At 39.9% G+C, this 18574-nt stretch overlaps 1 protein-coding gene across 1 annotated transcript in view; it reads left to right on the plus strand.

The window, feature by feature from the left end:
- The window catches only part of rdgB (retinal degeneration B), a 303195-nt gene that overhangs the window by 84196 nt on the left and 200425 nt on the right, over positions 1 to 18574 (plus strand). Inside the window, exon 9 of the mRNA XM_080267995.1 lies at positions 12051 to 12152. Within this exon, the coding sequence (XP_080124121.1) occupies positions 12051 to 12152 (102 nt within the window). The remainder of the gene's footprint in view (positions 1 to 12050; positions 12153 to 18574) is intronic.

Genomic DNA, 18574 nt, shown 5'->3' on the forward strand with positions numbered 1-18574 from the left:
CTTAGTGAATTATTTTGAATGCCACACCTTAATATTCCCTTGAATGGAATTTAAATTTTGATAATACTGTCAGATTGCATTAATAACATGGATGAAAATATTAACGTGCCATTTACAGAAATAAGTTGGTAAGGAATTAGTGCGAGGGACCTCCTTAACCAATTAGAATGTGGACCGTAGGCCTGATCTTCTTGCTGTTGGCTCTGAGTTATGTTCTGTCTCCTTCCCCATCTCACTTGTTCTCTAATAGCTTAGCTCCTCTGCAGTTATTCATAGGTAGACCATAAGTTGCTTGTGTGCAACATTTACTTAAGTTTCAGAAATCTGTTATTTCCTCTTCTGTTGTTTCGTGATGATGAAATACTGTACTCAAGAAAATTAGTGCTGCATTTATAATCTCTATAATCTCTCTGTTTCTAAACACATGTCCATCCTTAGAATAGCAAACCAAGCCTGAATTCTGATGTTTCTTTCCTTGAGCTGTAGGGTAATGTGGTGACAACCTGCCCCTCCATTCTAAATCCATATTCCTGATTTGGCTTTCATTGTAGTTATTAAGTGTAAGCTTTCTCCTACATTCTTCAGAAAGAGAATTTTCATAGTGTGCCGTACTTAATGGAGTTTGTATTGTACGGGACAGATATTAATTTGTTGAGGTAATTATACCATTGTATTTGGTGTTCAGTACTGTATTTACTAAGGCTTTTCATCATGCAACCATCTTTATATTTTAGAAGAAGTGTTATACTGGCATACAGTATTCATGTGAAGATTGTGATGGAATGGAATTAACATATACGATATACAGTATATCTTTTCATGACTGCAATAGTGCATTTAGGAAATAGGATGATACAGAAGTGTCGTAATGCCATTGACTCCTTTTAAAGGTTGTAAATATCATTAGTGCCCCAGAGAATTACAGGATGACTGCACATCCAGCCATAGAGACTGAAATAAAATCTGATTTTGGGTTTTGTCAAACTAGAAGCTTCCTGAGCCTGTTGTGATGCTGAATGAATATGCATGCTGAACTGGTTGCTGTTACTGTTTCATTCTAATTAAAAGAGTCCAGGTTGGAAGAATATATATATATATATATATATATATATATATATATATATATATATATATATATATATAAAAGGAAAGAGAGCCAAATGAATGTAATATAGCACTGTAGTACATTTAAACTGGTAGACAGTGTATTATTGCTTGTGGTTGCTTTCTGGGTGTGTAGTAATGTGCTTTATAAGACTGAAGTTGGTACTGCACCATTTAGAATTCAGTTGTGCTACTTGCAGTACAGTTTCAGTGATCATTTTTATTTATTTATTTATTTTTTTCTTGATACAGTAGTTAAGTTATTAGTTACATTTTCTTGACAAGTAATTGAACTGAAGGTTAACAGAAAATGAGAGATATGCTTGTCAGAGCATCTCAGTCACTGGCTCCCTGCCTCTTATTTTTTAAACCTGATCAGTACAAAATGCCAAACCCTTGCATTAATAATTATAGTGCTTGAAAAAAAAAAAAAGACTATTAAGCTGACATCAGTTGTACAGTGTTTTTGGTGTGTTGCGTTGTAACAGTGTGTGTGTTGGTGTGTCTGCAGAACTCTGACAGTGCATCCACATTGTTATATTTCATATTTCTCTGTGGTCGGTATTGCATGATGCCAGGATATCTCATGATTCATTACTGTGTAGCGCTACAAAAGCAGGTACTATGTAGGGTTACAAAAGTGCAAGTGTGCATGTATTTATTTAAGCATGTATTGCTGGATTGGGCAGATTTGGGCTGTCTGGACATTGCTACTCCTCATCCTGCCCTAGGGTGTGAAAGGAGGTCCGGATGATGATGATGATGAGGTATTGCTGAAATGTTCAGCAGCCTCACTAATGACTGAATTTGCAGTGGTAAGAATAAGGAAGGGAATACTTTTGTGTGGTTAGCATGCAGGGCAGTTGAACATTGTCACTATGGTTTAATGTTACAATATTAAAGTCAAATGAATTCTCATACTGTAGAAAAAAAATTCAGCTGAACTCTCCTGTGACCTCCTGTATTTGGGAAAAAAAAAAAAGAAAAATGTTAGAGAAGCAAGTGAACATGCTACCACCCAGGTTCATACTGTATTGCTTTCTGCCAGAATTCTAGTTGCAGTGAAGTTAAGATGTGCAGAGGATGACTGATACCAAATCCTTCTTGGAAAAGGGTGGCGCAATGCCATTTCCTTTTGCCTTCTGCTCTCTCTCTCTCTCTCTCTCTGCAGCTGCCACAAATTGACTTAGGATCTCCCCCCACAAGGTATTAAAAAACTCAGAAATCATAGTATATCACAATGTTTGTTCATGAAATGCCGTTCATTAATATGAAATCATGTTTCCCTTGTACTTCAGGACCAGTTGGATGCATTTTGGCATGGAATCACTAAGATCTCTAAAGTAATCTAAGGACTTTTTTTTTTTTTGCACCAAATGTTTGTCAGTTTAGTCTTGAGGTTGTCCAGACTGAGTGTCTTCTTCTCTGCCATGATTTTCTTCATCGTTGTCCAGCAGTTTTCTATCGGATTTAGATCCAGACTGTTGCCAGGCCAGTGGAGGACCTCAATCCGATTATCCTGAAGCCATTTTATCACCTTTCTTGACTTGTGACATGGAGCTGAATTGTGCATGAAAAAGTCGCACCCATGAATAGCAAACAAGTTTAACAAATGATCTTTCCGAACTTGAATATAGCGGCCACCATTCATCATCAAGTTCTTAGGAAGAGAGTAGAGGCCTCCCCTTCCCATCTCACCTGAGAAACGCCTCATACCATTACTGCTTGTGGGTGCTTAACAGTTGGCACTGTATAAGCAGGGTCATATCGACTACGTGAGGCAGGGCGACGAACCATTGCAGAATGCACCTGGAACACTTGAAATGTGCTTTCTTCGGAGAACATAACTTTTCTCTACTCATCTGATGTCCAGTGTGCATACTTCTTGGCAAACTGAATGCGCTGCTTCTTCATGTGGTTAGTGAGAAGCAGTTTCTTGGCTGTGGTGTGGCTTGGCAAACCCAGCTCCTTCTGCAAGCAGTGTTGGATAGTTTGAATTGAGACATCTTGTAACAGCTGGGGATGCATTCTCTTCAATTTTGCTGCTGTCAGTCAAGGATTCTTGATTACTTCACTCTTCAGACGCGTATCTATACTGTACCTCTGGGAGTCGTCCTCTTCTTCCCACCGCCATGCTTGTGCTCTGGTACGACATCAGGTGGCTGCAGCAATAATCTTCATGACGGTCGACTTTGCGCATCCAGTTTGTTCACAAATCGTGCTGATAGGGACATTATCCTGTCTCCATGCAATGATACGGACCCTCTCATCCCTTGAGCAGTACTTTCCAGGCATGACAACTCGACTCTAGGAAAATAACAAGGCAAACAGTAATGCATACGAAAAAGAGGGAGGTGCAAGCTCGAAGCGATGGGAACATATACTCCCACTCTCGCTTCTGGGCAAGCACTGATGTGCTGAGAGTTTCACCACCTCCTGCCAACACCAGAGGAGTTACCAGTTACTTCTTGCCCAAAAAAATTCACTTGGTAGAGGTGGAAACACAAAGCAAAAGCAGACAACTCTCCCATAGCGATTCTTTGTGTAGGTCCTAAGACAATTTGCAGTGGGTATGTATATATATATATATATATATATATATATATATACACACACACACACACACACACAGTCTCGCCCCGAACACGTTCTCGCCGAATGCTCTCACAATTATACGCGGTTAGTGCTGGGATACGTATAAGACAACGTAAGATTAAAGAACCATTACGAAAACTATAAATTTACGCAAGAGAGGCCTTTGAAAGGCCAAATCCTCAAACATTAGCTCAGCACGCATGGTTTGTTTTGATCATGTGATGTGATTTGCTGTACTGCTTTTCCACAGTACTGTGTTTGTCTCTATCTATCTATCTATCTATAGCCCAACGCCCTAATCCCGCAAAGGGTGACCGCAGACAAAATGCCTCCAAATCGCTCTGTCACCCACCATTTGACTACCCTCCCCCCAACTCACCCCCCCCTCCCTCATATACCTCTCAACTCCATCCCTCCACCTCATCCTCGGTCTACCTCTCCCTCTCCCTCCCTCCACCTCACCTACATACGCCCTCTTAGTCAGTCTTTCATTCTCCATTCTCTTCACATGTCCAAACCACCTCAGTGTATTTCTCCTAATCTTCTCAACCACATCCACACCCACCCCACAGCATTCCTTCACTTCTTCATTCGTCAACCTGTCCCTCCACGTCACTCCACATGCTCCTCTCAAGTAACTCATTTCCACTGCTCTCACTCTTGACTTGTTCCCCTCTTGCAAGGTCCATGCCTCGCTTCCATACGTCAGGGTAGGGATCACAATATTATCATGCAGTGACTTCTTAACTTCCATACTCACCTCCCTATTTCTCATCACTGCTTTCAGTGTACCAACAACCTTCCTTCCCTGCTGTACCCTTTCACGCATTTCATCCCCCAAAGTTCCATCCTTACTCATCACACTACCCAAGTACTTGAATGCACTCACATTCTCCATATCCTCACCATCCAGCCTCACTGCACACTCTGTGACTTCATTCCTCTCAAACACCATAACTTTACTTTTGTTTACATTAACTTTCAGATTCCTCCTCCTACAGACTGTCCCAAATTCATTCACCAAACCTTGCAACTCCCATTCATCTTCACTCAACAGTACTGTATCATCAGCAAACAGCAAGACCGGAAGTTTCCAAATCTCACCCTCATTCATTAGAGCCACCCCCACATCCACTGCCCTTCCCTGCACCTCCTTTACAACCCCATCCATGTATATATTAAACAGCCATGGAGACATCACACAACCCTGTTTCAGTCCCACATTGAGATCAAAGAACTCACTCAGCTCACCATCCACTCGCACCGTAGCCCTAGCTCCCTCGAACATACTCTTCACAGCCCTCAACAATTTCCCCTCCACTCCATATATCCTTAATACCTTCCACATACCTTGCCTATCTATTCTGTCATAAGCTTTTCTCCAAGTCCATGAAGGCAGCATACACTTTCCTTCCCTTCTCTAGATACTTCTCCACTAAACATCTTAGAACAAATATCTGATCTACACACTCTTTTCCCTTCCTAAATCCCCCATGTTCTTCTCCAACTAGCTCCTCTGTCATATGCCTAACCCTATCAATAAGTATTCTACCATATATTCTACCAGTCACACTAAGTAGGCAAATACCCCTATGGTTACCACATACTTCTCTCTCCCCTTTTCCTTTGTTTAAAGGAACAATTATACCTGATTTCCAGTCCTCTGGAACCCTTCCCTCTTCCCAAGCCAATCTACACAACTTCCATATCCACTCCACAACAATCTCACCCCCATACCTAAGCATTTCACCACACACTCCATCAATTCCTGGGGCCTTTCCCAACTTAATCTTCTTCATTGCTTCCACTACTTCCACCCCACTGATCTCTTCCTCCCTCCTCTCATCTCTTCTTCTCCCAGCCATTCCCCAACCACTTAAACTCGCACTGCTTTCACTTTCTACGTTCAACAAATCATCAAAGTGCTCCTTCCATCTCCTCAGTTTCTCTTTCTTCTCCACCAACAATCTGTTATTCCTATCTTTCACTCCCCTACTATTTCCCCTTTCCCACTGCCTTACTTTCTTTACCTCCTTCCAAAACAATTTCTTACTCTCCCTCCATTTCACACTCAGATTCCTCCCAAACTCTTCATCCACTTTCTTTTTACTCTCCTTCACCAGTCTCTTCACCTCCCTTCTCCTGCTTACATATACCTCTCTCTTCTCTCTCTCATCTTCTCCCCTACCTCTACTCGCTAACCATTCACTATATACCTTCTTCTTTTGTTCCACAGCTCGTTTCACCTCATCATTCCACCATGCTGTCCCTTGCACACCCTTGCATCTCCTCCTCAGTCCACAAACCGCCTCACACGCTGCGCCTATCTCTTCCGTGAATATCTTACATAAGTCTTCCACCCCTTCCATCTGCTCTAGCTCATACCTTCCCAATCTTTGTTCCACTATGCTCTTATACTCTGTCATTTTCTCACTATCTTGCAATTTCTCCACTCTTCTCACAGGAGTTGCTTTCTCCTGTCTTCCCCTTCGTCTCCTCAACCACTTTCTTTGTAGCTCTACCTTGGCCATCACTAAGTGATGGTCCGAGACTCCATTCCCCCACCCTCTCCACATTCTTGCATCCAACACTTGTCTTCTCATTCGCTCATCCACACACACGTAGTCTATCATTGTCTTTCGTTCAACAAGTTCACCATCCATCCTCCTCATTACTCTCCATGTATACCGGTGGATCATCTTATGCCGAAAGTAGGTGTTGGCTATTGCCAACCCCTTACAAGCACAGATGTCCACCAACTTCCATTCCCATCTACGTCAGCTGGCACACCCCACTGACCAACCACTCCATCCACTCGTACATTCCCAACTTTGTAAGTTAAATATTTACAGTACTGTTCTGGTAAGTTTATGTGCAAGTTAAAGTCCTATTAAATAACATTCAAGCAAGAAATAGTCTTATAACCATTTTATCTGATAGTTGTCGGAATATTACCTTTTTTATTTGTTTGTTAAATATTTGCTGTACTTCTTTTCCACAGTACTGTATTTGTAAGTTAAATATTTACTATTCTGGTATGCACTTGTAAGTTAAAGCACTTAAAGAAAGTTAAAGCATTAAATAAAGCCTTGTAACCAGTTAACCTGATTTATATGATTACCCACGATCGATGGGTTCTGAGACAATTCGCCGTCATGTTAATTCCTCGTCAAAACATGGATGATTCCTTGTCAGGACAATTCGCACCCTGGATGATTCCCCGTCATTCTATAAATATACTTATATTAATTAATCAGTACTTTTATAAATATACTTATTATTAATTAATCAGTACAGTACTTTAATAACTATATTTCAGGGGGATCCATCAAAGTCTATGTTGTCTTGTTATTGTTGTGACAGTGAACTGCCCTGACAGCAAATAGTCCTGAAACCATTTTGCTCCCTAGGTCCCCTAAACGTGGTATTTTGCTGTTATCTGCCATTGGTAATCAATATGAAGCACTTTAAGTGGTTAGAAGGTTTATTTAATGTTATGACTTACAAATACAGTACTACACAGCAAAACTTCAAGAAACACAAGGCAACATTCCGACTCCGATTGGTTTTGGCATCGGAATATTGCCTTGTGTTTACATATTTGTATGTTGAAGTTTTGCTGTGCAGTACTGTATTTGTAAGTCATAACATTAAATAAACCTTCTAACCACTTATAGTGCTTCATATTGATTACCAATGGCAGATAACAGCAAAAGACCACATTTAGGGAATCTAGGGAGCAAAATAAGGAGTAGTTAAAACTTACGCGGTTTTGCGCCGATCGCGCCAAGTTAGGAACGAATCCCACGCGTTGGGGGCGAGCTTGCTGTATATATATATATATATATATATATATATACAGTATATACAGTACGGAAGCTTGAGAAAACGGAACGACTTTTTTCCTTTAGGTACTTGCAACATACCGGAAGTTTTCCGTTCTGTCGAGAGCCGTCGGGTTTCCATAATGGATGCAAGCCGGTTTGTCTGTGGTTGCGGAAAAATTGCAAATCACAAGTCATAGCCCCCCCATTTGGAGGTAAGTTTTTTACTGTTTTATTTATTATTACTACTGTATTATTATTATTATTATTATTATTGTTATTATTATGGGTTCTGACTGCTCTGTGTGTATCATTATGACTAGCATTGGCAGCATGTCTGTGTGTAGCAGAAGAAGCTATTTAGTAGCAGCTGTGTATGGGCTTCAGGTCATGAGTTAGGGAAGAAATATCGGAAAAATTGCAAATTTCTGGAAAATTCCGTTCCATCTATGGTTTTGGAACGGAAGCTTGAAAAAGCGGAATATTTGATAAAACTGAATAGGGGTTGGCGAATTATTCCGTTATCTCGAACTTTTACTGTGTGTGTATGTGTATATATATATATATATATATATATATATATATATATATATATATATGTAAAAATTTCTTTAAATAGACAGGTTATGGTATGGAATCATCAAGGAAAAGTGAGAGAATGCATGCTGAAGAAGAGTTATAGAGTGCTTGTGATGGGTGATGTAAGTGGAAAAGTTATTTTGGATTTCTGAGTGATGTAAATGTGTGTTTTGATGTCAGGAGGAAATAGTAGTGGGTGTTGGCTAGTTAGAGTGTTGTGGTTATTCTCTGGCTGTGGAAGTCCTGAAGGAAATGGTAATTTGAGACTTGAGGGAAGTTCCAATGAAGTTCATATGTTATTACTGTATTTGTGTTAAAATTTGTTGTTTGAGTTAGTATAGAAACAGGAATTCAGAGTGCAAAGACTATGCTGCCTTGCATACTGATGCAGAAAGTGCTTAACAGTGTTATGCCAGATTCAGGAGCTATTTAGGCAGCCACATGCATGCATATCTTAAAGTTATTAATGCAAGAATGGCTACTGTATAATGAGCTTTTGCAACTTCAGCAACTTATTTTTCTTTGCTGAGGCAGTTGTGGAGGCACCCAAGAAATTACTGATAAGCTGGCACCTCCCATCCTAAAGAGAGCAGAGTCTGACTTAGAGAAGGAAGGCATTTTCACTTTAAATTTCTTCAGAAGGAAGAGAATCTGCTTGTCATATTGCGGAAAGTTCAGAATGTGTTTACTGACTGGAGCATAGGAGCTGAAATGAGTTCCTTGTTTATTTGGGTGCTGAAGAGAGAAATATACCTCCGGAAACTCAGTGGTGAGGTGAAAGTTTAATGCAGGGACTGAGAACACTTACCACAGAATTGAAAGACTGAAAGTAGTGAAGCAGTCATGACACAGCCACCATATAACAGTGTCACCAGAAAAGTGAATATTAAGCTGCCAAGATAACTTGATTGACTATGTGTCCTTGCTAGAGAGCTAGACATTGCATTCATTATGTGATCAACAAAATGTTTAAAACTGTTCTGGAACTGTGGACATTTTTTCTTATTTTTAAGCATAGTGGAGTAAAAGCACCTCTTTCTTCAAAAATAGTTATGTCAAAATAGTCCTTTTGCATACCACACTGTTCTCATAAAAATAGCAAATGCCAGTTAAATACTCTAGTCATACTGTACCTAAGTTTTATCAGCCCTTACAGAAGTAAATAATGGCTTTTTATATCAATGCCTTTTGCTTGTACAGTAAATCCTCGTCATAAGTCAAGGATATGCTCTAAAGTATTACAACTTTTCCACATATGTGTCGCCGAAAAGTAGGCAGAGCCAGCAGTCCAGCCTTGCAGAAACCAGTGGAAATTTATGACAGATTTTATTAATTCACTATGGACATAATAACAAAAAAGAGAATAAAAAAAGGTGACTGGTATTGAGAACTTGCTGTATTTGATGCTATATCAACATTTACATGAAGGAATACTGACTTTCTATACCAGTGACATGTTTTGTGTGTGTTTGCTGTATATTCATATATTTGCTGTGCATTGTTTGGTGTTGTGTTGCACTGGTCTTGCTCCTGCTGCTGTTGTTTCTCTTCACGTGAATTGGGAGTGTGGCTCTTCTTACCTGCCTTTCGTTAACCACCAAAGTGGACATGGTTATAAGCATCATAAATTGGCTGTTTAACTCAACTCTTATATGTTATGTATGAATAACATCATTGTATGGTCTTAATAATTGTCTGTATTAATGAGGTTTTAGTACTATAGTATAATGCAATTTTTAAACTTTACACATTCATCATATATTTTACTCAATAATACCTTTTGAAGAATTCGAATTTGAATCTTTTCACATTTATCATACATTTGAATTCACTCTGTATATATATATATATATATATATATATATATATATATATATATATATATATATATAGATATATATATATATATATGGCCTTTTTAGAGAATTCAGTACTGTAGGTGCAGAAACTTGAATTATTTTTGAAAAGAAAATAGTGTAGTTAATCCATTCAGTCCAGTAACCTCATTTTAATTACATTCTTGCAGTCTCCTGATACTCATATTCAGTGTAGGGTAGATTTTTCAAACTGGAGGAGTTAGATATAACATTCATTAACCCCTTTACAAACTGGAGGAGTTAGATATAATGTTCATTAACCCCTTCACAACTAGGGGACTCTCCTAGGCTGAATAAAATTGTTTTGTAGCAACAGGAATAATATACAAAAAGCTGTCTCTGGGTTGAAGTGGCTGAAGCATTATTAAGCATCATATTTCAGCAGTCTTTTGTGTTTAAGTTTACAGTGTTATTATCTTTAAGCCTTTGATGCATACCCTTCAGCTGAAACTGTATTGTGATAATATTTCTCTAAGAATGGATATAATTAGTGCTGTACATGATTCTTAATTTCATCAATTACATATTTTAGCATTTTTGTTTCAGCATTTGGCATTAGAGGTAGTCCTGTACTTGTAGTTAAACTTTGGCTGTGTATGTAAACGTTTATGCTTGGTGATTGCTTTCATTGGTGATTGAAGATCAGGCAGAACATATAACATTACCCTTGGATTTAGAAAATGCAGCTCTTTCCATTGTTTAGATGCTGCAGTAAAAAGATTTTGTTTTCCAGAAATTCACACATATACCATTGCCTCAGTGCATTCCTTTCCCTCTGTGATGACTTTGGGTTGTACTTATGGCAGTTGCAGTACTGGCATTAATGTGTGAATGAATGCAAGCCCATCTGCATGGCTTAGACAGTGTGTATTAGTTTATGCATTTATTCTTGCACTGCACCACTGCCACATGATTATCATTATCATCTCCAACATCCTGCTGTCCTGGGAACCTGTGTGACTGACTGACCATGATATAATTACCTTTATGTTACTGTCTCCTCACATACTCCTCTCACTTTCTCAAATATTTTTGTTCTTCATCCCTGTCTCTCTCACACCATTGTACCGCCACATGTGCTTTGTCTATTCCCTTTCTTGGATAAGCTCTGCCCTATGTGCACCAAAAATCACAGAGGGGAAAAGAAACAGTTTGAGACAACTGAACATTAGATTGAATATGCCTGGATGGAGGCTTTAATACAGGCCAACAAACTGCATTGAAGGGGAGTCCTTTACATGACTTTTTATATATAGGGGCAGTTCCAGCTTTCTTGATGTACTCTGAGTTGTGATTTGGCTGCTTCAATACGTTAACCAAGTTTACCTGGTTTTATATTTCACTTTTTCCTCTTGTTTGAAACTTCTTTTTGTTAATAACTTTCTTCACTTCGTCAGGATGGTAATGTATTATGAAGAGCTCTGTTTTTACAAACTGTATATTTAAAGTATAATTATTTGATTGTGGAAAGGGTAAATTTAAATATCATTTAATGTGCTCATTTACAGAATATCCTTTAAAGAAGATAAAATAAGATTTAACTTTAATAAGCTGATTGGTTAATAACATTACTGGTATATTTTAATCAAACTTTGACACCAGTAGGATGTAAGAGGAAAAATTAAGCTCACTAGTGTAGAATATGAATGATACAGTACTTCATATTTATATGAATTGAAGTAAAATTTCTCATCAAATGTTGTTATAATCATGTTGATAGTGCTGTAATATACTGTGTAATTTCTAATGACCAGTTTATTAGTTAATGTCCTCATCCTCATGATGTTTTACTCCATCCCATTGTGTTCTTGTTGGCATATGAAACTTTGTAGCATTTCTTCCTCAGCAATTTATTTTGCATATTACACTTGGTGCTCCCCTGTGTGTTACTGTTATTTAACTTTTTTTTTTTTTTTTTTTCCAATATCAATATAGTTTGCATCTGTAACATGCCAGAGGGTATTATGAGATATTTGTTGAAAATAAACTGCATAGGAAACAGTGTTATGAATTCTCTGATACCAACAAGAATGTGGCTGTGTATGTGCCTGATCTTGTGTTGGCCCCACAGAGGAGCTTGAGGAGAGCACTGCGCTACACAAGTGGAGTTCCCTCGAGCTGTTGCCTCAAGACCTAGATGCTCAGACGCCAGCACCACACACAGCAAATGATGGTGAGTTATGCACACACACACACACACACACACACACACACACACACACACACACACACACACACACACACACACACACACACACACACACACACACACACACACACACAGACACACACACACACACACACACACACACACACACACACACACACACACACACACACACACACACACACACACACACACACACACACACACACACACACACACACACACACACACACACCAGGGATGGAGCTCTTTGTGGATCGTGGGGAAATAATCACCGAATCACCTGCGAAAAGGACCCCAGCCTATTGTGATTACGTGAATGAAAATGTGAGTGGTAGTCCCTTCTGATATTAGTGAAAAAAAACACAGATTTCGGTCAAACAAAGAGTACAAAACACAGTGAAAGTAGAAAGTTTTCATAGGTTGCATCATGGTGGAAGGTGGTAGTCCATTGTTTACATCTGGTGGTGGTGAATTTACAGGCTTCTCTGAGGAGCATAAAGGTAAAAGAGGTACTAAACTGAACCAAACAAGAGTAGCAGGATTGGAGAAAATGGCTGAGAGGAATGTCCAGGAGTTAAAAAAGGTATGGACAATAATTAGACAGTTGTAGGAATGGACCTTAGAACAGGAGGAAGAGATTAAGATACTTCAGAACAAGTTGGATAACATCTGCACTCACAGTGCTGAATAAAAAGGGCAATTTACAAATTAAAATTGAGTAATGAATCTGCCTTAAATGAAATAAAACAGCTGAAGAGGGAAAATAAGAGGTTGGAAGAAGAAAGGGACAGGCTAAAAAGTAAACTAGATGAGCATGAATCAAAATCAAGGATGCAAGATGAGCATATTAAGGAAATAAGGAAGCAACTCAAGGGGTGGAAGAAAATTCAAGAGGAAAGAAATATAAATTTGAAAGAGATCATAGAACAACAAAGCAAGGAAAAGGTGGAAAAGGAAGTGGTTAGGGTACTAAGAACTAGAGAATCTTTAGTCAGGGATGTAGCAGACGAGAGAAAATGCGTGTTAATTTCAGGAGTAAAAGAAAAACATGACAGTAAGATCAGAAAGGGAAAGAGAAGAACTGAGTAAGGCTAAAGGGATAGTATCAATAGTAATGGAGGGTAACAACGAAGCTCAAGAAGAGAATGAAGAAGCTTTTAGGCTAGGAAAGTACGAGGAAGGAGAGGAGAGACTATCTATCTATCTATCTATTGCCAGACGCCTCAATCCCGTTTGGGGTGGCCACAAACAAATCGCCTCCAAGTCACCCTGTCCCCCGCCATTTCACTGCCCTGCTCCCAACTCACACCCCCCTCTCTCATATACCTCTCCACCCCATCCCTCCATCTCATCCTCGGCCTCCCCCTCCCTCTTCCCCCCTCCACCTCACTCACATACACTCTCTTCGTCAGTCTTTCACCCTCCATCCTCTCCACATGGCCAAACCACCTCAGTGTGTTCCTCATAACGCTTCCTATCACATCCACATCCACACCACAATGCTCCTTTATATCCTCATTCGTCAGCCTGTCTCTCCACGTGACTCCACAGGCTCATCTTAAATAACTCATTTCCACTGCTGTCACTCTTGACTTGTGTCCTTCCAACAATGTCCAAGCTTCACTTCTGTATGTTAGAGTTGGTATCACAATACTGTCAAGTAGTAACTATTTCACTTCCATGCTCACTTCCCTGTTTCTTATCGCTGCTTTCAAAGAACCAGCAATCTTTCTTCCCTGCTGTACCCTTTCAAGCACTTCACTCTCCAAACCTCCATCCTTACTCATCACACTACCCAAGTACTTAAACGTACTCACATTTTCCAGTTCCTCACCATTCAACCTCGCTGTACATTCACTAACTTCACCTCTCTCAAAGACCATCACTTTACTCTTCCCTACATTCACCTTTAGATTCCGTTTCTTACACACTCTCTCAAACTCATCCACCAAGCCTTGCAGCTCCCCTTCGTCTTCACTCAACAACACTGTATCATCTGCAAACAACAGTACAGGGAGTTTCCAAACACTATCCTCTCTCACCAGGGCCACTCCAACATCCACTACCCTACCTTGTACCTCTTTTATTACCCCATCCATGTACAGATTGAACAACCATGGAGACGTGACACATCCCTGTTTCAAACCAACCTTCAAAGTGAAAAATTCACTTAGTTCACCATCCACACGCACTGCAGCCTTCGCACCATCGTACATACTCTTCACAGCATTCAACAGCTTCCCATCTACTCCATATATTCTTAACACTTTCCACAATCCTTGTCTATCCACCCTGTCATATGCTTTCGCCAAATCCATGAAAGCCGCATACAACTTCTTTCCCTTCTCTAGAAACTTTTCCACTAAAGATCTAAGAATGAATATCTGATCTACACAACCTCTTCCCTTCCTAAAGCCTCCCTGTTCTTCTCCAACTAATTTCTCTGTTCTTTCTCTAACTCTGTCAATAAGTATCCTACCATACACTTTTCCTATTATACTAAGAAGACAAATGCCCCTATGATTACCACACACTTCTTTTTCCCTTTTTCCTTTGTACAAGGGAATAATTATACCTGACTTCCAATTCTCCGGGACTCTACCTTCCTCCCAGGCTAATCTGCACATCTTCCACATCCATTCTACTACTATCTCTCCCCCATGCTTCAGCATTTCACCACACACTCCATCAATTCTTGGGGCTTTCCCCGATTTAACTTTCTTCATTGCTTCCACAACTTCTATCCTACTGATTTCTTCCTCTCTTCTCACCTCCCTCCTTCTCCCAGCCATTCCCCAGCCACTTATACTCGCATTACTTCCATCCTCTACGTTCAACAATTCCTTAAAGTGTTCTCTCCATCTGCTCACTTTTTCTCCCTTCTCCACTAGTAATCTACCATTTTTATCTTTCACTCCCCTGCTAACTTCACTTCCACCCTGTCTTACTCTTTTCACTTCTCTCCAGAACATTTTCTTACAGTCCCTCCACTTTACACTCAGATTCCTTCCAAATTCCTTATCCACTCTCTTCTTACTCTCTCTTACTAACCTTTTCACCTCCCTCTTTCTTTCCACATATAACTCTCTCTTCCGCCTCTCAACTTCTTCCACGCCCCTATTTCTCATCCATTCATTGTATGCTTTCTTCTTTTGTGCCACAGCCTGTTTCACCTCTTCAGTCCACCACGCTGTTCCTTGCAACCCCCTCCGTCTTCTCTTCCTTCCACACACCACATCACATGCTGCACATATTTCTTCTGTAAATATCTTACACACACCTTCCACGTCTCCCATCTGCTCCAATTCATATTTGCCCAATCGTTCCTCCACTTCTCTCTTATACTCTGCCTTTTTCTCATCCTCTTGTAACCTTTCCACTCTCCTTGCAACTACTCCTTCCTCTCGTCTTTCCCTTCTTCTATTCCTCCATCTTACTTGCATTCTAATTCTGGCCACCACCAAGTAGTGGTCAGAAAGTCCACTCCCCCAACCTCTATACACTCTTGCATCCTTTACACATCTTCGCATCCTTTCATCCACACACACATAATCAATCATTGCCTTCCTTTCATTCAGTTCACCATCCACCCTTCTCTTCACTCGCCATGTATACCTGTGGATCATTTTATGCCTGAAGAGTGTATTGGCTATCACCAACCCCCTCCCAGCACAAATGTCCACTAACGCACTGCCATTCTCATCTATCTCAGCAGGCACACCCCACTCACCAACTATTCCATCCACCTTCACATTCCCAACTTTACCATTCATATCACCAATCAAAAACACTCTCTCATTCCTTCCAAACTTTTCCATGCACTTTTCCACATTTGTCCAGAACTCTTCTCTCACTCTTCTAGCACGATTTTGCATTGGTGCATACACACACACAATCGCTCACATTTGTATTCCAACTTTCAACTTTACCCACACAATCCTTGACCCAACTGATCCATACTGTCTTATGCTCCTCTTCCATCTTTTACTCACAACTATACATACTCCTTCCTTTGCCCTCTCATTCTCACCTACTCCTGCACATATACCCCATCCATACTCCCATTCTCTCACACTTTCTCCTCTCCATTTTGTTTCAGTTATTCCACATACATCCACTTTTGCATCCTCAAGCACCTGGACAATCTCTCTCTCTTTCACCTCATCATTCGCTCCTCTTACATTCCATGTACTTATTACCAAGTCCTGGGTTGTCATCGTTTGGTCAGTCCTTGTCCGAGGCTTCTTGTTTGTTCTTTTAGTTAGTTGTTTTCCGGGGAGGGGCACTAACCCTCCGCCAACCCTTTTAGTCGCCTTTTACGACAAGCAGGGATACTGGGGGAATTATCAGAAAAGGAGGATTCAAGAATGTCGGGATAATGAGAGATGCAAATGAGGAAGATAGAACTAAGATAAAGGAGCTAGTAAAGGAAGCAAAAGCAAAAATTGAACAAAGACCAGAGGAAGAGAAGACAGTGTTCTATTGGAGAGTTATGGATCAGAAATTAAGGAAGTGGTACCGACAGAGAGAGGGAGAGAAGAAGGAATAAAGAACAATGAAAAAGTTGGAAAGTAGCATATACTAATGTTGATGGTTTAATATTGGCAAGGTTAGAAATCAGTGATTACTTATGGGTACACGAACCAGATATTATGTGCTTTAGTTAAGAAAGGATATTGATATCCAAACAGGAGATGGCAAATACAAACTGTGGAGAAAAAACAGAAAAGAAAAAAAATATAGGAGGAGGAGTGATGATAGCAGTGAAGAACAACATCAGTGTGGAAAATGTGGAACTGGGAGAGGGTACGGCTGAAGTGATAAATATGAAACTAGAAACTGGAGAGAATGTCAAGAGAGACATCGCAGTGATATATGTTCCCCCTAAGACAAGGGCATGGAATGATGATGAATACCAGGAGCTGTATTCAGACTGATTAGTTATCTACAGAAAGTGACTGAGAAAAGCAACAACATATGGTAATTCTGATGGGTGATTTTAATCGTAAAGAGGTGAACTGGGAGGAATGGGACTGAGGAAGCAGTGAAGATTTGTGGGGCACTATATTGTTAAATGTAGCAGTGAATAACGTAATTACCCGATGGGTCAAAGATGAGACAAGATTTAGAGGTGATGACACACGAGCAAGACTAGATTTACTGCTAACCAAAGAGACTGATGTAATTGAATCTTTGAAATATCTGTGTCTAGTAGGAAAAAGTGATCATGTGGTCGTTGGGTTCCAGGTGATAAAAGGGAACGTGGTGCCAAGAGATGAGCTTATAGGCATAGGCAGGGAAGATACAACTTTGGGAAAGCAAACCTTACAGAATTGAGGAAATTTTTTGAAAATGCAGACTGGAGAAAATTCAAAGAAACAAGAGAGATGGAGAGGAAGTTAGATATCTTTCTAGACCTCTGGAATTTGGGAGTGGACAAATATGTTCCAAGAGCAAGTGGGAAAGAAAACAAGAAGAAGGACTGGTTTAACAGTAGGTGTATGATAGCAAAAAATGAGAGGGACATGGCATGGAACAACAGGAGAAAGAGAGGTAATAATAGAACAAAGGAAGAATATAAAAGAACCAGAAATGAATATACAAGAATACATAGAGAGGAAAAAAGAAACTTTGAAACAGGTATAATTGACAAATGTAAGGAAGAACCCAAATTGTTTTATAGATTTCCTAATGGCAAATTGAAACAAAAGGAAGGAATCACCAAATTGAAAGTAGATGGAGAGGTCTATAAAAATGCAGTAATGCAAGCTGAAATAATGAACAAATATTTCCAATCAGTTTTCACTAAGAAACAGATTTTGTGGAGAGGGAGGGAGTGACTAGAAATATAGTGATAACAGATAAAAAAGTGGCAGTGCAGGAAGTGTATAAATTACTGGAAACTCAAGATGTAAGGAAAGCCCCAGGACTGGATGGAATCTCTACTTGGGTAATGAAAGAATGCAGAGAACAACTGGAGGATAAGATTCACAGTTTAATTGAGTGTTCTCTGGAAGAAGGGAAAGTGTCTTGGGAATGGAAGAGGACCAGTGTGGTGCCAGTTTATAAGGGAGGAAACAACGAAGAACCCCTGAATAATAGACCACTGTCCCTGACCAGAATAGTCGCAAATCTGTGCGAGAGAATCCTGAAAGACTGATGGATAATATATCTGGAGGAGATGAACATTTTACTGAAAGTCTGTTTGGATTCATAAGTGAAAGGTCATGTGTTTCCAACTTGTTGAGCTTTTACTCGAGAGCGATTGACTTGCTACAGGAGAGGGACGGTTGGGTGGATTGTGTGTACAAGTATTTAGATTTGGAGAAGGCCTTCGACAAGATACCTCATAAGCAACTAATGTGGAAATTGGAGCACATAGGAGGACTAAAGGGAAACCTCCTGGAGTGGATGAGAGACTTCTT

Source organism: Coenobita brevimanus, chromosome 26, assembly GCF_032717465.1.
Source record: "Coenobita brevimanus isolate Jiangsu-jjx chromosome 26, ASM3271746v2, whole genome shotgun sequence".
Classification (NCBI taxonomy): domain Eukaryota; kingdom Metazoa; phylum Arthropoda; class Malacostraca; order Decapoda; family Coenobitidae; genus Coenobita; species Coenobita brevimanus.